The 20,537-nt window shown below is 44.9% G+C and overlaps 1 protein-coding gene across 1 annotated transcript in view; it reads right to left on the bottom strand.

Moving 5' to 3' along the window:
* The window catches only part of Ttc9 (tetratricopeptide repeat domain 9), a 46,058-nt gene extending 33,613 nt beyond the window's left edge, over positions 1 to 12,445 (bottom strand). The window contains exon 1 of the mRNA XM_048362376.1: positions 11,959 to 12,445. Within this exon, the coding sequence (XP_048218333.1) occupies positions 11,959 to 12,358 (400 nt within the window). The 5' untranslated portion in view covers positions 12,359 to 12,445. The remainder of the gene's footprint in view (positions 1 to 11,958) is intronic.
* Between the last annotated feature and the right edge of the window lie 8,092 nt (positions 12,446 to 20,537).

Below are 20,537 nucleotides of genomic sequence, written 5' to 3'. Positions count from 1 at the left end.
GCCTTGAGCCAGGGACAGTGCTCAGGCTCTGAGTTCAAGCTCCAAGACTGGCAAAAAAACCCAAAACCAAACAAAAAAAAATAAAGCTGTGATTTAAAAAAGAATGGAACCAAGTTTGAGGCTATTGATGGAATGTAATACTGGACAGCATGACTAAGAAACCTTGTTGTAGAACAACTGGAGTGAGTCCTTACACATGATTTTATTGGGAAGAAGTTCTCGGGTAGTGCAAGTGATCCTATGGAATTAAATGACGAGATTAGTAGTGTCCTAAGCTGGGTGTGGTGGACTTCATATGAAGGGTCCTTTCTGGATGCAGAAAATTATCAATCATTTTCACTGTCATGTTAAATTCAAATGAAACAACACAAAACAGAATAGAGAGATCTAAAAAGGATCACCACTCTAGTTTAATCTCAATAAGTAAACACACAATTACAGAAGGAACACCAAGAAGATCAAATCAAATGATCCTACAACTACATTTTCTCTTAGATCTCATGCTAGGACCCCTTCACTCTCAGCCCTCACATGCCAGTCCACACACCCACAGCTAAATCCTGGCAATGTGAGTGAAAGTAAAGGGGACATCCCCCGTGAACTCTGTCACACACTAGTGATGCTTTGCAACTGGTGGTGAAGCAGGAAAGATGGCTGGTTTCAATTTTGTGATATGTACTTTCCCTGAACATAAGTGATATGTCTTAGTGCTTGGAAAGGAAGGTGTGCATGCTCAGCATCTAGGATTCTTACCAGCCCCTGAGTCTAGGAAATGTTTACTACTTACTTGTAGCTCAGAGAGAGCAGCAAAAGGACTCAGAAGGAAGCTTACTCTTTCTTCTTCTATGTACTGGTCACAGAAGGTGGCCTTTCACAGCCAGACCTAATCTAAGTCTGTTCTCAAAACATGGAGTGAGGGCAAGTGAAGACCAGAGTTTTGTCACAGCCTCTGTTACTAACTTGCTCTGTAGCTTTGGCCAAGTACAATCTCTCAGATTCTCTGGGCACTGGCTCTCCAAGTCCCCTTTCAGGAGCATTGAACCATCTAGGATTTTGAAGAGCCTCTAGCCACCCTCCTTCTCTTGCCTTTGTCTCTGGATTAGGGGAAGGAAACACCTCTCTTTTACTCCAGTATACTCATATGTGCAGAGAAACATTCTTAGAACTATCTCAGCTGAGCTATCCAAGGCACCCTTTGCAAACTTGGGCTAACAAGAGAGGCACTTCATTGCTTCCCAGGATGCTAGAAATGAATGGAGTTTCTGAGAGAATTGTGGGAAAGAGAAAGCCTGCCTAAAGTGTCATGTGCTCCTTGGTGTCTAAACGGATAGCATCAAGTATTACCTCTTCCTGTTCTCGTCTTCCAAAATTCAGTGTTTGATTTTGACCAAGCAGTCAGTTACAAAAATATCAGAAACCTGGCAATACTGGCTCTATTAAGCTGGGAAGTCCTCCTGGGTAGGAAAATTGTTAAACCTTTTTAGAAACAGCCTGGGGTGGGCTTGAGTTTCAGGGAAGAGTTGCTGGCCATGGTTGAGAATTTCAGAGCATGACTCCTCTTGGCCAAAGGCTGGGACTATGGGTCCATTCTGAGTGTTTTCCTTGTACCAAGTCAAATCTGTTTGTTTCCCTCCTGGATTGCTCCCTGCCAGGTCATGGAACCATGAGAACATTGGAAACTTGAGTAAGTTTTTCTCTTTATGGGGAGGTCTATGTCCCTATGAATACCAATGAGGTGAGATGGAAGAGACAGAAAATTGAGGAAGAAATGAATAGCACACATGAGTCCTAGTGAACCAGAGGAGCAGCGTGGCATAACCGAACTCAGATTTTATTTAGTAAATCTTGGTTTCCCACCTATTTCTCCATTAACTTTCACGTAGTTCCAACCTTTATAAACTTCTACATTCCATTGAACCAAAGGAGTAATGTTATTCCCCACCCTGGATTATGAAAGAAAAACAAAAGGTGATTAAATTAAGTGACATGAGGACATATACCTAGCATAATGGTAGAAAATGTAAATCTGGTGATAGGTGCGATGAGACAGGCAGGTTCATGGGAGGTGACCAAAAAGGGATGCAGCAAAAATGGTGCTGAAGGAATATGGGAAGCAGGTGAACAAACAGATGTGAACAAAAGGGGGAGAGAGGTTTTTTTTATCACTGTTGGTGGCTGCAAAACAAGGTAAGTGATCAAGATCTGATCTAACCTCAGATGGCATTTCCTACCTGGAGTGGAGAAGCTGAGGGAAGTGTGAACTCATTAGGCTTCTCCTGTAGTGCGGCTGAACTCCAGAAACAACTTCTACTATATCCCTATAAATAAAACAGGTGCCTGAGAGGAACTAAGGAGCCTTCAAAGAACATATCCATTACATTTTTCCAACCACGTGACTTCTTTAGTGGCTGAAATAAGCTCTTGTGCTTCATTCTTCCACTTGAAATTTTTTCTTTCCCTTCCTTCCTTCTCTCCCTCCCCCTTCCTCCCTTTCTTTCTTTCTTTTTTCTTTCCTTCCTTCCATCATTCCTTCCTTCTTTCCCAACCTTTATTCCTTCCTTCCTTCTCCCTTCTTTCTTTGCTTTCTTCCTTTGCCATTTCTGGGTTTTGAGCTTAGGGCCTGGGTTTTGCTCAAGACTATCACTCTAGCACTTGAGCCATTGCACCACATCAGGCTGTTTTCTTTTGTAGTTTAATGGGGTTAAGAATCTCCCAGACTTTCTCTTGCTGGGCTGGCTTCAAATCATGTTTATCAGATCTGAGCCTCTTGAATAGCTTGGATAACAGATGTGAGTCACACAGTTAAGATGCCTTAATGGAAGCTATGTACCGGGGAGCAAGAAGGAGGAGGTATGGTTGAGGCTTCTGCATCTTCTATGATCATCAAAAATTTTGGCTTTCAGGGCTGGGGATATGGCCTAGTGGCAAGAGCGCTTGCCTCGTATACATGAGGCCCTGGGTTCAATTCCCCAGCACCACATATACAGAAAATGGCCAGAAGTGGCGCTGTGGCTCAAGCGGCAGAGTGCTAGCCTTGAGTGAAAAGAAGCCAGGGACAGTGCTCAAGCCCTGAGTCCAAGGCCCAGGACTGACCGAAAAAAAAAAATTTTTTTTGGCTTTCAGGCTCTTCACTCCCCTCTATCCACACAATTTCATGGCGATTTTCCAGTGACCTTGGGAAATTATGCTCTGACCTCTGAACATGGGACCTCCAGTCTTCTTCTCCTAGGATGGTCATGACATGGGGATTCCAATTCTGTATAGCACAAGCATGGTAAAAAGGGATGCTTAAACACCAGGAGACGCAACAGCAGGATGGGTGTGTTGCTCTAAAAATGTCAAGGCTTATCCTTAAGACAATGATGAGTTGTATCCAGTGTTGCTTGAAAGGAAGAACATGGATAGATTGATAAAAATTTCAAGGAGGCTAATTTTAGTTTCTAAGCAACTGAGTCTGTGAGCCACTAAAATGGTAGCCTTTGGAGTTACAGACCTGGTGGCTAAGAAATCCCAGTTTTCCACATATTCTTCCCCCTGTGACCGTGGCCAAATGACTTAACTCTTGAAACTCACAAAGTTGTATAGATCAAAGGAAATGATATCCATATATGTTCTTTGAAGGCCAGGACATTGCCCTTCAGGTTTATTGCTCTATATCTACCTCTCAAACTCAAGGTCTAGAATACAGTTTGTGTTTAGTAAGTGTTCATTGAATGACTAAGTTTATTAGTTCCTTAACCAAGGACAAATTCTATGGCAGGCATTTTCAGTCATTTCAAAGATTTTGTGGAGTATCTACTGTGTAGCAGGAACTGAGCTCAGCATAGTGATGTTTTCTGTCATTACTATAACTATTATGGTTGTTGTAGTTGTTTTGGTTGTGGTAGTCATCAAAAGTGGTGTTGAGCATTCCTGTGGTTAGAAATGTGTGGCTGAGGCTACATGATGAGTGGGTAATGTTGACAAGGAAATTCATAGACCTGTTTAAGGTGGAAACATAATTCTGTTTTTAGGTTAGTCTTGGGTTAGCTACTTGAGCCCTCTTCACAGTTTTGTTCTTTCCACATAGAAACACAGTAGAAAGGAAACATTTGCCCTCAAAGTTTCCTCCATGCAAACACGATCTGTCACTTGAGGGCCTACTTACTTATTTTCCTGTGATGCTGGAGACCCAAACCTAGGGCCCTAGGTATACTAAGCATGCACTCTACCACAGAGCTTGCCCCTCAGCCCCTCTGTTTGTTACAAGTTATTTTGCAATAAAGATGAAGAGATGGGAAGGTCTACTTGGATCCAGTCCAATCTGGTATTCTTCTAGCTCAAGTTGACTCTCCTTGGCAGTTAACATGCTGCTTCCTTTTTCAAAACATATTGAGAAATATTGGTTCAGGGTCCTGTGGATGCACTTCATGTCAGTGCTGATCTAAAGCTATAGATAAGTACAAGGGTTGGGTAATGAGCTCCACATTGATAATGAGCAAATTCAAGGCAACGCAGGAAGGCTCAAATCTTTCCATTCAAATCCTCTCATCACCTCTCATGTTTTTCTGACTTGTGCCACTGTTTGAGCTAGAGCATGTAGTTGCTGCCTTATGGGTGGGAATGAGTCACCCTCATTATTTGGGTGAAAAATGGGAAAAAATGCTGTTTCAAACATGGATACCTGGGGCTGGGGATATGGCCTAGTGGCAAGAGTGCCTGCCTCGTATACATGAGGCCCTGGGTTCGATTCCCCAGCACCACATATACAGAAAACGGCCAGAAGTGGCGCTGTGGCTCAAGTGGCAGAGTGCTAGCCTTGAGCAAAAGGAAGCCAGGGAAGGTGCTCAGGCCCCTGAGTCCAAGGCCCAGGATTGGTAAAAAAGAAACAAACAAACAAAAAAAACATGGATACCTGATTCTCTCTAAAGGGAATTAGGAAATCTCTGCTTGGTTGTTTGAAATGTTCAGTTTTTTATCTTGGTTGTATATAGTAGGCACAATCTGGTGGTGAATGAGTAGAATAGCAGGACAGAACTTTCCATCTGGAGATCACAGCCAACCTGTGACCTTCAGAGGGGCTTGACTTCTCCTCATGATGGTGTTTCTTCCTGTTGGCATAGCAGCTGAGTCTTGCATCTTGGACGGGGAATGCTCAGGTTTGGGCCTGTAGAGAGTCAGATTTCAAGATGTCCTGAAGTTTCTGGCTACAAGCCATTCAATTCATTTCCCTTGGAGATGGACTAAGGAGCTGCAGGATCTACTTTAGAAACTCAGCCCATTACTAAATTCAGCTTGTTCTTCCCAGTATACCAGCATCCTACAAGTTTCCATTTTCACGCCCATACCTGGAAAATGGGCTTGGAAGTTACATTTACAGAATGTTTAAGAAGGGTTTCTTTTACAGTGTTCTGCACAAGGAATTGTCCTAGATCAACAATGGCTTGGCCAAACTCTCCTATCCAGTTCAGGATTTCATCTAAGCACCTTAGCACGGTGCCTGTTTTTCTTGCTCCTTGATTCAACCCTTACCCTGAATTTCATCTCTGGCTACCAGGTTACCCTGTGTCTTTAGCCCCAGAATTCTGTTTCACTACTGCGTTAAGCATTTGTAATTCATTCTTACCCTTTGCTTTTTGCTTACTGAAATCAGTTTTTACCCTGTACTCTGTTTTTGACAACTTCTCCTCCAGTCAACACCCTATTTCACTCACTTTTGATGTACCCACTCAATCATCTTAGTATTTCACTACTAGCTTGCTTCAAAAGTGGGTCACTTATGTAACTGCATAGGACCCCATACCCAAAAGGGTCCTGTACTTGCTTTAATGTTCTGTTGTTTGTTGCCTTCTTGGACTTCTTGATCATTCAGTCATTGAACTAGCATTTGTAAGTGGAAACTGACTGGACAGAGCAACATGTATATGAGGAGGTACACATGATATTGTTCTTTGCAGTCCTGTTCACATACATATTCACAAAACCCTATGAACACAGAACTACAGTAGACTCAAGATAGAGGAGTGTTCATCAGATCTCAAGATAAGGCCAGATACCAGTGGCTCACACTGTAATCTTAGCTCTTGAGGAGGCTAACACCTGAGGATCCTGGTTCCAAGCCAGCCCAGGCAGATACATCTGAGAGACTCCTGTCTCCAATCAATCAGCCAAAAGCCATAATTGGAGGTGTGGCTCAAGTGGTAGAAGCCCAGCCTTGAGCGAAAAAGCTAAACAAGAGTGTGAATCTGTCAGTTCAAGTCCTGGTACCAACACACACACACACACACACACACACACACACACACACACACAGAGCTCAGTGCAAGCACAAGGTAAAGGCATCATGTGGGTAAGTAAGTAGATATATAGACAGTTTCAACAGGCCACACTCTTCTTTTGGACCAGAAATTGCTTCAAATCCAGAAAGAAAACAATACTGTCCTAACTAATACAAATGGCCTGGCAACCCTATCATATCCTTTCTTACTTTTGTTCCTTCTCTCTGTTAGTCAACCACTTACTTATGCTGAAAATGATGACACAAAAGGAAAGTTCCTTCTCCTTCCCTTGTTCATCAAGAAGCCTGTGGAAAACCAATGTGTAAAATATGCAAGTAAAGGGTGCCTACACAGAGGCTACATAAAATGTCTGCTTTGTACAACCTCGTCCCTGTTCTAGTAGAAATCAATGACGCATGCGTGCATGAGCTATGAGGTTCAATTGTATGATTTTTTATGATTCCACAGACAAGTGCTTTTATAAACTGGCATTGCACAGAACATCCATGGGTAGCAAGATTCATGCCAATAATACACAACTTTAATTTTCTTATGATATAAAATAGCAAATTAATTTTAAAAGTCAAGAATGTATAAAATACACAAAAGAAGAAAAAATAGCTTTATCTTTTGTTTTAACTTTGTCTGTGAGATACAGCCTTATTATGTAACCCAGGTCAATCTTGAACTTGATATATAGGCCTTGAAGTCTCAATCCTCCTGACCTAACCTCTCAAATGCTGGAATCACAGGAATGTATGACGTGCTCAGCTAACTTGTAGGACCTGCAGTGACATGCTTTCCCTGCTTTTTGAACAAGGAGTCCCACATTTTCACTTTTTGTTGGTCCTGAAAATTGTATAACTGGCCCTGAGCCCAGCCTGGAGCTTCAAGATATAGTCTCAAGCACTGATAAAACTGGTTTTAGGGCTGGGGGTGTGGTCAGGTGATACAGAGCCTACCTGTAAGCTGCAGGTGAAAAGCCTCACTGTGGGGACATTATATACTATATACATATAAATATATATATCCACCCACATATATGTATATGTACATACACATACATGTCTCATAGTTATGTATATATAGTACTATATATAGACCCACATACAAATGTATGTACGTATTTATGTATGTGTGTATGTATGTATATTATGATCTCAGAGGGTATCATCTCAGGATTTTTCCCAGTGTGGACTTTCTTCAAAGACTGTCTTGGGGCTTCAACTGGGAACAATAGTTATGATCTGCCCCTTTGGTAAAATAAGCAGATAGAAATCATCCAAATGGAAGTGAAACAAAAGACCACAGGAACTTCAAGAATAAAGATGCAAATGTCTAACCTTTGAGTCCAATCCCATAACTCTGTTGGCACCCATTTTCACTATTGGCATCTGAGCCATGGCCATTATTTGAAAATACCAACAAAGGCATTATGTGTTGCATCTCTTGGGTCATATTCCAGCTGAGGCCATCATAGTCTCACAGGAAAAGGCTCTACCCTTTCAAGAGTTTCCCAGGCTCCAGATGAGTCACGTGTCTTGCTCAAAGTCAACAAGAATCTTGCATATGGACCATATTCCTAAGTCTTCCCTGGCTGGTCAGCATAGCTTTTCTAATCAATGTATCTGAACCATATAATTTTCTGAAGGAACATTATACTTCCTACCTCGTCCCTTGAACTTCCCATAGAATAAGTAGTGCACAATCTCATCCAGAGGCCCTGAATAATTTGGCCAGATACTTCCCAAAACAGCAAGGAAATCCCAATGAGAGCAGATGATAGCGTGGGGCACTTAGCAAATCACATGTACATCCTTCCAGTGATTCCAGGCCATCCAGATGGGTTTCAGACTAACATCTCCAGCAAACTGCAGCTGGTCTCCTTGCCATTCTTCAGAAAGCTTCCACACAGAGTATAAAGGTCCACGGAGAACAATTTTCCTCCAGAAGCTTCTTGTGTGGGGCAGAGATGGTCTTAGCAACAACACTTAATTCTGCAAGTACTTCTGGGCTAATTCTCAAGTGCCTTCTCAGTCCCAAGTCTTTCACTCTATGTGGACAAAACTTTAAAAAATACCAAAAAGCCAACTATACTGCAACTACCATCACCTAGAACCCACTGAGTTGGTCAGCTGGCACTCCAGCCCATTGCAGGGTTGGCTGCCCTCCTGCCGAATGTTCCAGTCATTGCTGCTCTTTTTCCTTTGAGCAGGCCCATTGGGGAAAGGATATATGTCCTGGCTTAGGCTGCAGTATTGCACTCTGACAACAATACCACTGACCATCTTTTCTTGTCTTTCTACTGATGGAAATGGAGTTGTGGTGCAAGAGGTAGAGTGCTAGCCTTGAACAAAATACAAGAGCTCAGGGCCAGCCTCTATGCTCTGAGTTCAAGCTCCAGGAGTGGCATTTGTTAAAAAAAAAAAACAAAAACCCCAACTTCTTAAGTTTCTATCCATTGATAACTGAAAACACACGTTTAAATTTTGTACTTGAAATAAGCCTCATGTGAGCAAGGGTAGGGTGATATTATCCAAAAAGAAATTTACTCATTACCTGACTCATTAAACTGTAACCTCCCTGTATATCACCCTTAGAAAAACAATAGAATAACAAAAATGTAAAAATAAAAGGAGGGGATGGAGGTGAGGGAGAGAGATGGAAGAGGTGAGTGTGAGTGGGATTTATTGCATATATGTAAGAGAATGACAGGGAAACTCCCATTTACAACCAATAACATGGTAATAAAAATCTTAAAAGGAAATAAGCTTCATGAAAATATTTTAGTAAGTCTAAAATGCCTGAGTTTATAATGTAATAGTAAGCAGTATTACAAGCAGGATACAGGATTGTATACACTTCAGCTTTATAAACATTTTATTTTTATAGAAAAAATACAATGCAATGGATTTCTTTATGGAATGATTGAAAGGGAATTTTGTATTTACTTCTTTAACTGTTTTTCTATTTTCTAAAGGAAAACACATGTTTCAGCTATCTCTCTCTTGCTTTTACATTCCATAAGAAAAGATGCTTCATTCTTTATTAGCTAGGATGAGAAAGCGGTAACTGATTTGGCCTTTCACCCCAAAGAAAGCCAATATTAGATATTTACTTCTATGTGAAACCTCCCTTCCTTCCAACTGCTTAAACCTCTCCCCAAGAATACAGACTTTGGCCTTGACAAGATTGTTCAGCTTTCAATCACTCTTTCCTTTATTATGGAAAATATGACAACATTTGGAAGTATGGACCTCCATTGGAACTTTAAATCAAGGTACTGTATCTCTTTCTCCTGGCTACCATAGCTGAGGAATGAAGAATTCTTTGAATTCTTTGGGAGTCCACCTAAGACCAAGTTCAGAGGAGGCAAAGGCTCAGTGTATGCTTTCTGCATTAAGGTGTGAAGGTAAGAGCATCACCTTTGGAGTGGGCTGGCTCTGCACCCTTCTTGATATCCTTAGTAAGATGAACGGCAGTGTTTTTGTTTTTTTTTTCTAATGGATGGTCCTGTTTCTTTTAGATAGGTTATATTTTAAAAGCCATTGAGGTACCTAACAGTATGCACAATAAATTATTAATTTTAATAACTGGTAGGCACTAGAGAGGGCAGCAGAGGAGAAAATCTACTTTCCATTCTTTTACCACAAAGGCTCCCCTCCCCCAAAAGTGTCCATGTGAGAATGAGAGGGGAGGAGCTATCCAGACCTCAGGCTCCACCCTGGCCCTGACTTGGCTGGCCTGACCAAGGACACATCTTTAGTTTCACCAAGGAAATGTAACCACTTCTGGGGTGAAGAACAGTCAGTGCTGGCCACTGAATGAAAGTCAAAAGAGTGGGGTGTGGAGCAGTCTTAGAACATGGAATTTAAGGCTCCATCCCCAGTGCCAAATCACTGCATAATCCATCCAGAGCACCTCTGCCTCCACCCACAACTGCTCTGCCCTTTTACTATTTATCAGGCAGCAGCCAGTAAGCCAGAGACTTACAGGAAATAGAAGAAGTCAAGCCATCCATCATGTCATGTGTTCAAACATTCCTTCTTTGCTGTACCATCACTTTATCTGCTACTGTTATTGGTAGTGCCATTATGGCTACAACCATTTCTCTCTTTCTTTCTTTTTCTTATTGTCGGTCGTGGGGCTTGAACTCTGGGCCTGGGCGCTGTCCCTGAGTGCTTCAGCTCAAGGCTAGTGCTCCATCACTAGAGCCACAGTGCCACTTCCAGTTTTCTGGCAGCTAATTGGAGATAAGAGTCTCATGGACTTTCCTGCCCAGGCTGGCTTTGAACCACGATCCTCAGATCTCAGCTTCCCCAGCAGCTAGGATTGCAGGCATGAGCAACCAGCTGCTCTGTGGCTACCACCATTTCTAAAACCGCTGAGTTTCCTATTGCTATGCATCCTTTAAGTTTCTAAACGACTTTGCAATGTTTTAGGTGATTTGGGTTTTACCTGATTAAAGATGGTAACAGACCTGGCCTTTGGGGAAGGCAAAGGTAGGCTGGAGCTACTAGAAATTTCACAGGGAACAAAGCACCAGTTCTGCACTGGGGAACCATGTTTATTTCCATCCCCAAGTACCTGGCCTCCAGACACCTCCACCATCCCTGCCACACCCAGTCACACTCCTGGACCCAACTCTGCTTCAACAGGCCACAGCTAGTTTAGGCAACTTCAAGGGTTAAGGAACTAGAAATGTTCATTCACTTGGTCAGAGTAGCTCAATTATGCCCACAATTCTACCAAGTCTAATGAGAGAATTCTTTTTTAAATGCAAAGCCAATGCTGCCCTGCCCATCTTCTCACAGGAAAAAAAAAATCTTAGAAAGGCCTAGAGTTCCCCCCCCCTTTTTTTTTTAATAAACAGACTTTAAGTCGTCTGCGAAAAAAGCAACTAAAACAAGACATTTAAGTTGAAAATATTTTTAACTACGGACTGTGACCTCATCCCCCAAGTGCACTCTGGAATAGATACCATCTAAGCCCAACAGAAGGCTCCCCTCCTCCCCAGTCCTGAGCTGGGTGGGAAGAATGAGGCAGAGGTTAAGACCCCAGCAGCTAGAGACCTTTGGAGACGGTTGGCAACCTGAGCTCCAGCAGAGCTCAGAGATAAGACAGTGACATTTTGGAATCCATTTTGCTTCACATGCAAGACGGTGTTGTGGCACACTCCCCTTGGCTGCTAGGGCCAGAGAACTAGGGGAAGGACGTGGGTGGGTGGGTGTGCGGTTAGTGTGGTGGGGGAGGGGAGAGATGAAGGCCAACTTTGGAGCCAATGATCTCTGGAGACATCAGATAGGTTCATAGCCCACCCACTGCAAAACGCTGGGCTCGCGGTGGTTGCAGAGGCCCACCCACAGTACGGCTACTACGTTTTGGGGACTCACATTCACTGGAGACCAGGAGCCGCCGTCACCAGACCAGCTGGGTTGCCTTCGGTCTCCCGGCCATTTACAAGCAAGATTTACGTTGTGTGCAAGCAAAGGGACAGGAGATGGTTCTGGCCTTAAGGAGGCATCATCCTGAAAGTCACACTTTCCGCCGCCCCCCCCCCCCTTCCACAAAGTGGCCCAGAGTCTGCACCCGGCCGGGACGCCGCGCCACCGTCCGCTCAGGGTCAAGGACCCGCAGTGGGGCCGCGCGCGGGACAGGTGGGCGCTCGGGCGGAGGAGGGGCGCGGCGCGGCGCGGCTCACCTGCCAAGCTGTTGTAGCAGTCGATCTCGATGGCTTCCACCGTCTTGCTCTGCTCGTCCGAAAGGCGCCCGGGTTTGGAGGCTCCAGCCGGCGAGGCTGGGCGCGAATCCCGCTCCCCGGGAGGTGGCATCAAGCCCTTGAGCTCCAGTAACGCCCGGTGGTATTTGCCGATGGCTTCGCGGAATTTCTTGTCCTTGTAGCACTGCGCCCCTTGGCTCTTGAACTCGTGCGCGCGCCGGATGAGCTCCGCGGGCTCGGCCGCCGCCCCAGCCTGGCTCCGCGCCGGAGTCCCTTCACCACCTCCGGGGACGCACTGTGGCGGCGGCGGTCGCTGCCCCTCGCCGACCACGGGCGGGCTTGGGTTCCCCTTGGCCACGGCCGCCGAGCTCTTCCTCTCCATTCGGCCGCCAACCGGGAGCCCCGAGCGCTCCGCAATCCGCCCGCCCGCCTGGGTTTTAAAAGCGGCGGGCGCTAGCCCCACGCCTCACGGGCTCCGGCGCGGCCGTGACACCCCGCGGCGCCCCGTGGCCCCGCGCTCCCATTCTCCTCGCCAGCTGTCGGAGACTGCTTTCTCCTCCTCCCGGGACTGCTCCCCTCCCTTCCTCCTTCTCTCCCTCCCTCCCTCCCTCCCTCCCCACCGCCCTCTTCCCCGCCCTCCTCTCCTCCAGCAACCTGCTGGCGACCGGGACCCGACCCTCGCGCGCGCCCGCGCGCTCCCGGGTTCTTAGTTTAGGGGGACCGTGGGCCTGATTGGGGTGGTGGTGATCGTTGCTGACCCGGAAGAAGCTTGGCTTGCTGGTGGAAGCGGAGGATTTAAGACAAAGGGGGCCCCGCGCCCTTTTCCATTCAATCCAGCCTTGGAGGCGCGCCTAGTCAGGAGACGAATGGGGGAAGGGAGCGTGTGCGCGGCGCGTGACTGTGCGCGCGTGTGCGCGCGTGTATGTTCATGTGCGTGTGCGTGTGTGTGTGTGTGTGTGTGTGTGTTAAGGTGGAGCAGCCTTGGAGAGATGCATGCAGATTCATCCTCATTAGATTTCTTAGTAAGTGGGGTGAGGTGGGGAGCCAGCGAAGCAAGCACAAGCTGGAGTTTCTTGTTCTTCGCAGTACAAGCACTGCTATTTGAAGGGGACAGGGCGTCTTTGTTGTTGTTGTTTTGTTGTTGTTTGTGGATCCAGGTTGTGCCCATGGCGTGTCTCCGGGGCGCCTGGAACACTGCGCACGTCAGCGTGTGGGGCGTTGTAATCCCCGGAGTGTGCGTGCGCGCGCAACCTGGCCGAATGAATCACGGGCTCCCGAGATGGAGACACCTGTTACTGCCGGTCGTCGGGCTTGGCGGGCTGGGGATGGCAGCTTTCATTACTACAAAGTTCCGCGCTCTTCCTGGGATCCATTGCTCTCTTCTCTGTTTCAGTCCACATTCGGTGCTTGCTGGAAATTTGCTAAGTGAAGATGGGCAAGGCACCTCTGTGCTGAATGAAGTAGCGCCCAGTCTGTTGGGGGCGCTCTGCCACCCTGGGTTGAAGACATTGGACCAGGTGGAGATTGGAGAAATAGAAAGCACTGTAGAGCTCTGGGGAGGAGAGCAACAGGGGGGCTTTATAAGAGGAAAAGTATTTTGTTGCCACAAAGAGGGGTAAGATTTGGGTATGAGAAAATAAGCAGGAAATGACATATCAGCCACAGTAAAGGCTTTCCAAAGAAGTGGTGGCATTTGACATCTCAAGGTGTGTTAGGGACATATTGGTTTGGTTTTTTTTATATATGCATAGAAATACTGGTAAATGGTTGGGATGAGTTATGGGAGCTTTAGGATGAAGATGATTTTTGGAGGCAGTGAGGAAGACAGACATATTTATATATTATATAAAATTATATTATACTATATATATATAACACAAAATATATTCTAAAGCAGAGTGTGTAGACATGTGCCTCAGCAACACCTAGGCATCTCATCAATAAGCGATTCTCTGGTCACATTCCAGACCTATGCAATGTGTATTTTCACAAATGACACTTTGCTCTCCTCCTGAGTGGTAGGCTCACAGATGTGCACCGTCGTGTCTGCTCCTTCACTCTTTGTATTTGCATATGCTTATCCTAATTTATTTTTCCTTATAAGAAATTATGAGGGCTGGAAATGTGGCTTAGTGGTAGAGTGCTTGCCTAGCATGCATGAAGCCCTAGGTTCGATTCCTCAGCACCACATAAACAGAAAAAGTCAGAAGTGGCGCTGTGGCTCAAGTGGTAGAGTGCTAGCCTTGAGCGAAAAGAAGCCAGGGACAGTGCTCAGGCCCTGAGTTCAAGCCCCAGGACAGGCAAGAAAGAAAGGAAGAAAGAAAGAAAGAAAGAAAGAGAGAGAGAGAGAGAAAGAAAGAAAGAAAGAAAGAAAGAAAGAAAGAAAAAGAAAGAAAGAAAGAAAGAAAGAAAGAAAGAAAGAAAGAAAGGAAGGAAGGGTCAAATTTAGTGTTTGCAAGGCAAGCACTCTACCACTGTGCTACACACCCAGTTCAAGAAAGTCTTGTCAATTTGCTTTTTAGAAATGAGATATTGCCAAGCCCCAGTGGCTCATGCCTTGTAATCCTCACTAGTTAGGAGGTTGAGATCTGAGGATTGCAATTGGAAGCCAGCACAGGCAGTAAAGGCCAAAAAATCACCAAACAAAGTTGGAAGTGAAGCTGTAACTCAAAGTGATAAAGTGGTAGCCTTGAGCAAAAAAGCTCCTAGGTCCTGACTCAAGCCCCAAGACTGGCATATCATCATCATCACAATAATAATCATGAAAGGAGACATTAACCTGTATTCCAATTATCTGATTAGTCACGTAGTTTCACACTTATCCTTACTGACATCAAGGGTAAAATTTGTAAAGATATGTTTTAATTTGATACATGAAAAAATATATATCAAATTAACTGATTTTTTTATTTTAAGGGATAAATTTGTTTTCCCATATATTATTGCCATTTTCTAAATAACTAAAGTTGCTCACAATCTTAATGTATTAAGTTATACCTTGCTTTCCTAAGTGCTTTATCATTTTTAGTCCATTTAATCCTCCCATTCACCCCAGACAGAGTCAATAAATCTCTACTTACACTATGAGACTATGGTGCTTTATGTGAAGTAAAACACATTATTTCAGTGGCTAAGAGGCTTCACACTTGAGGTGGGTGTGGGCTGGAATTCTTTGCTATTTTCGGAATAAGTTCTTCAACTTCAGGCAACCTCAGGGTTCCGCTCTCACCCAGTGATGGATACTCCTTATTTTATAAGGTTAAAAAAATGGTAACATTTTTGGGCTCACACTAGGACTTGAATTCGGAGCCTTTGACTCTTGTTTAATTTCTTTATTCTTCTCAAGGCTGATGCTCTACCACTTGAGCCACGGAGCCATACCTCTGCTTTTAGCATTTTCTGGGTAATTGGATGTAAGTGTCTCAACATCTTCTTGCTTGGACTGGCCTCAAACCATGATCCTCAAAGCACAGCCTCTTGATTAACAAGGAGTACAAGCATGAACCACTAATGCCTGGCCTTCTTTTAAGATTTCATTGTTGAGTTACAGTGAAAACTTAAGTAAAGTGATTTTACCTAAGTGTAAAGTTGTTTAGATATAAATTTCGGGCTATAGATAGCCTGGGGTTTGGTCATATCAAAAATAAAAAATACATTAGGTTACGGTGACCCAATTTAGTCACAGTCATTTAAAAGAAGTTTAGAAGTGCCAGATTGCTTCTTGTTTTCCCTCCATGTCTTGTCTTACTGGCTGACAAAAGGACAGGGCTGACAGAGGCAGGTAAACACATATAACATCCTGTGAATGGCGCACAACTCAACATCAGATCTTAGTACTGGCTCGAATGAAAAGGAAACATGAATGAAGAAGGGAGGGAATAAAATGGGTGGGAAGAAGGAGTGAGAGAAGAGTTACTATGCCCATCTGTCTCTCTCAACAGAACTGTGTGTAAGTCTGGAATTGCTTTATTTGCTTGTTTTTCATATGTTTTTATTTTTTATCGAAGCCACTTATTGGCATGTACTAGCTTCTTAGAAAAGGCCTCTTTCCTTCAGATGGAAATGAGTGTCAATGAGAATTTCTCAAACATTTCATTAACTAGTGACCATACTGCAGAGCACTATTTTAGGAAGTGAGTCCAGATCCAAATGACAGAAAATTTGAGCATGAATTTAGAAATCAAAAACCTAGTGCTTATAACACTTTAACATGAGTTGCCTGCCAATCTTATAAAAAGCACAGTTCTCCAATTCTAGTCATTGGTGATAGGGCCCAAGAGTCCATACTTTTAGCAAGCTACCAGGTGTTCCCAATGCTGATGTTCTATGGCCCAAACTAAGGAAACCTGTATTAGGGTAAAGTCCATCTTTGTATCTCCCCTTCTCCAGTCTTTACATTTCCCTATAGACTAGTTGTTGAGTAGATTGATCAGACCCAGGAAATTAGCTGGCCCATGTGTAAAGAGAACAGAGTTCGGGATCCTCATTCACCTTTCTCTTTACCTCACATAGCCAGGGCTAGGCAAACTGGGCAAAGGCCTCCCTTGTTATGGGTCCATCTTCATTTCCAGTCTGAGCCAATCATACTTTTTTATTGCTTTCATTTCCTGTCTAGTGTGGGATGATTTTGGTGCTTCACAGAAGAAGGAAATTCCTTTGGAGGGCTTCCATGGCAGCTGCTTGCCCTAAAAAGAGAGCCCTTCACTGAGAAATTAGGCAGGTATGCAAATGAAAATAAAGCAATATTTTTTTTATTTCTGATCTATTATGTACTGATTTCTCCTGGACCTCATAGAAAAAGATGACGGAACCCAGCAGGGTTGGTACTTACAGCCCATCAAAACCTCTCTGTTCCTCACAGGTAAGCTCTAAGTGCATGTCAATGAATTGTGTGGGTGATCATATGGCTCATCACTGCCGAGCTATGCTGGAAGATTTCCTAGAGCAGACATGTGTGGGACTGTTTTGAAGCAAAAAACTTTAAGTGGTAAGCAGAAAGCACAGTGCTCCTGCTGGCTTTCTGGGCTGCAGGCTCTGTATCTACCCTAGGTCTTGATCATCCTTCTGTCTCTTGTAGTCTCTGAATCTTTGTGGCCCACTGATCTTAGACTTTCTTCTCATACTGATTCTGGAGCGTGGGCACCTGAACAGATGGTTTGTGCTACGTTCTCTCCTCCTTCAGCTCAGTTTCCTGAGCATACATGAGAAGCATATTTTAAACTCTTTTACTCAAATCTGAGCCACTCAAACCAAAGCTAATTGGAGGATGTTTGATAATTATATTGAACATCATTTACTGAGAAAGTTACTAGCATGTCTATCATTCATTTGTGTCTATATTCACTCTTCAAATATCCCTCTATGGAAAAGTGAATTATTAAATTATTTCAGGAGTATAGATACTTAATTTGAGCCTCCTATTGTTATGCCCAAGTTGCGAGAAGACCACCAAGAGCCAGATGTTCTGAAATGCAAAAGCAAGGCTTTATTCAGGCGAGCTGCAGATTGGGCCTCATCCTACCCACCAACACAGCGGAGGTTAGGAGGAAGGCCCCGAGCTGAGATTTCACAGAGCTTATAAAGGCAAAAAACCAAAGTTACAGCAATCAGGTGTTCAAGCAAGATTAGGATACGGGTACAAATCTGATTGGCTCAGGGCTCGAGGCATTCCGGGGCGGATAGAGTTAAGCATTCCCAGGCGGTTAAGAGTTAAGCAGGGGGGGCTGGGGATATAGCCTAGTGGCAAGAGTGCCTGCCTCGGATACACGAGGCCCTAGGTTCAATTCCCCAGCACCACATATACAGAAAACGGCCAGAAGCGGCGCTGTGGCTCAAGTGGCAGAGTGCTAGCCTTGAGCGGGAAGAAGCCAGGGACAGTGCTCAGGCCCTGAGTCCAAGGCCCAGGACTGGCAAAAACAAAACAAAACAAAAGAGTTAAGCAGGGAGTTTCCTGACTGGCTGGGCCCTAATAAGCTTGTCCTGCTAGCCAGAACCGGGGGGGGGGGGGGGGGGGGGCTGCCTGAAAATGGGTCTTACTTTAACTCTTCAGTATTATTTTTATTCATGCTATCTCCACCACAAACATCAAATTTCTCTATAATTCTTTGCCATTGCTTATAATAACCCCCTCTTTGTTGCTTGTTCTGGGGCTTGAATTCGAGGCCAAGGTGCTGTCCCTGAACTAGCCACTCCACCACTTGATCCACAGCTCCACTTCCAGCTTTTTGGGTGCTTAATTGGAGATAAGAGTCTCACAGACATCCCTGCTCAGGCTGGCTTTCAACTGTGATCCTCAGATCTCAACCTCCTAAATAGCTAGGAGTATAGGTGTGAGCCACCAGTGCCAGGCTCTTTCTTTCATTTTAATGTTAGTTATTTGCTTCTCTTTTATTCCTTCCCTCCTCTTTTTGTTCTTTCTTTTTTCTTTTTATGCCAATACTAGAGCTTTAACTCAAGACCAAGAAGCTGTCTCATAGCTTTCTTACTCAAAACTGACATTCTACCACTTGAGCCATACACCAGCTTCTGTGTTTGTGGGGGTTACTTGGAGGTAAAAGTCACTTGGATTTGACTGTTCAGACTGGCTTCAATCTGCAATCCTCAGACCCCAGCCTCTTGAGTACCTAGGATTGTAGGCAAGAACCACCGTCACCCAGCTCTTCCTTTCTTAAGATAGTTAAGGGTTTGTCCATTTGGGGTGGGAGTAATCTAAGTAAATAAACCTGCCAGATGCCAGTGGCTCATGCCTCTAATCCTAGCTACTCAGGAGGTTGAGATGTGAAGATCGAGATTGAAGCCAACCTTGGCAGGAAAGTTGCGAGACTCTTACCTTCAATGAACCACTTCATGTTTTTATTCATGCCATCAGCCAGGTGCTGAGTTTAAGCCCTAGGGCCAGCACCAGATTTCCCCCCCGCCCCCCGCAAAGAAAACCTCCAAAATTAAAAAACACTCTTACTTTTGTTGATTTTTCTTATTTCTGTTTAAATTAAGTTTCATTTATCTCTGCCCTAATTATTAACATTTCTTCTTTTCTGCTAGCTCTGGATTTGGGTTTAGAAAAATCTTTTTTATTTGCTTCCTTTTCTCCCTCTTTCATTTCTTTTTCAGTGCTGGAAATCGAACCTGGGGCTTTGTAAAAAGCTGGTAACGTGCTCTACCACTGAGATATCTACATTGTTTTTTAAAACTTCTAGAGGTGTACAGTTAGCTTGTTAATTTGAGGTATTTATTGTATTTTTAAATTTAATTTTGTAAATAACCTGCCAGGCAGGGAAATCCCACCCCCTGCTGTGTCACTGCCTAGGATGTAGGAGGGGGCATGGCATTAAGCTGCCTCAGGAGTAAGGGAGGGGCTTGAGAGCCTGCCTGGGCATAGGGGAAAAAGGAGGAAGGGCAAGGAGGAAGGAGGCGAGGAAGTGTTGTGCCAAGTCACGAGAGATGACCACCAAGAAGGCCACCAAGACTCAGACATTCTGAAATGCAAAAGCAAGGCAAGGCTTTATTTAAGCGAGCTGCAACTCAGGCCTTGTCCTCCCCACCAACACAGCAGAGGTTAGGAGGAAGCATCCAGCTGCGATTTCACAGGGCTTATAAAGGCAAAAACAAAGTTACAGCAATCAGGTGTTCAAGCAAGCAAGATTAGGACACAGGTACAAATCTGATTGGCTCAGAGCTCGAGGCATAGGGCTCGAGGCATTCTAGGGATGGTCAGAGTTAAGCATTCCCAGCGATTAGAGTTCTTGACCGACTGGGCCCTAAGAAGCTTGCTCTGGGTCTGCTCACAGGGCCTGCTTATCTCAGGTTCACGTGGTAAAGTGGGGTTCGCTTGGTAAAGTGGGGCCTGACTTCAAAGTCTGGCACTTCAGAAGAAGCCAGAGTCTAGACCAACATCGAGGGGAGGCCTGGAGTCCAGACCAGCGGTGCAGGAGGCCCGAATCCAGACTGGTCGGAGGAGGAGCAGAGTGATGAGCCATACCGGACCTGCTGGAGGAGCAGGCAGAGCGGACCGGAGCCTTAGGCCTGAGGGAGAGTCTGAGGCCTGAGGCCTGGGCGAGAGCCCGGAGCCTCAGGCCTGCGGAAGGGTCCGGAGCCTTAGACCTAAAGAGGAGTCTTAGGCCTGAGGCCTGAGGGGGAGCCCGAGGCCTGAGGCCTGCAGAGGACTCTGGAGCCTGAGGCCTGAGGGAGAGTCTGAAGCCTCAGGCCGGCAGAGAAGCCTAAAGCCTGTGGGGAGGCTTGAGGCTTAAATAAGCTTGAGGAGAGGCGAGGCCTACAGGAAGGAAGCTTGCTCCTCTGGAGGTTTGGAGATTTGGAGGCTGGGAGGCTGAGGTGGTTAGAAATTAAGGTAGAGGTTCAGAGTTCAGGTCAAGACAGGTCAGGATAAGGTAGTCGCAGGCAAGCATTAGGAGGTGGAGGGTGGCTCTGGTTCTGGGTTTTAGATTGTAAATAAAATCCCTTTGTAAATAAAACCCCTTCCTACCTTAAGTTGTGCGTTGATGGATTATTCTCACTCTCGGAATACAACAGTACTAGGGCTTGAGCTCCGGGCCTCACACTCTTGC

Source organism: Perognathus longimembris, chromosome 14 (assembly GCF_023159225.1).
Source record: "Perognathus longimembris pacificus isolate PPM17 chromosome 14, ASM2315922v1, whole genome shotgun sequence".
Lineage (NCBI taxonomy): Eukaryota > Metazoa > Chordata > Mammalia > Rodentia > Heteromyidae > Perognathus > Perognathus longimembris.
This window is presented reverse-complemented; position numbering and strand designations above follow the sequence as displayed.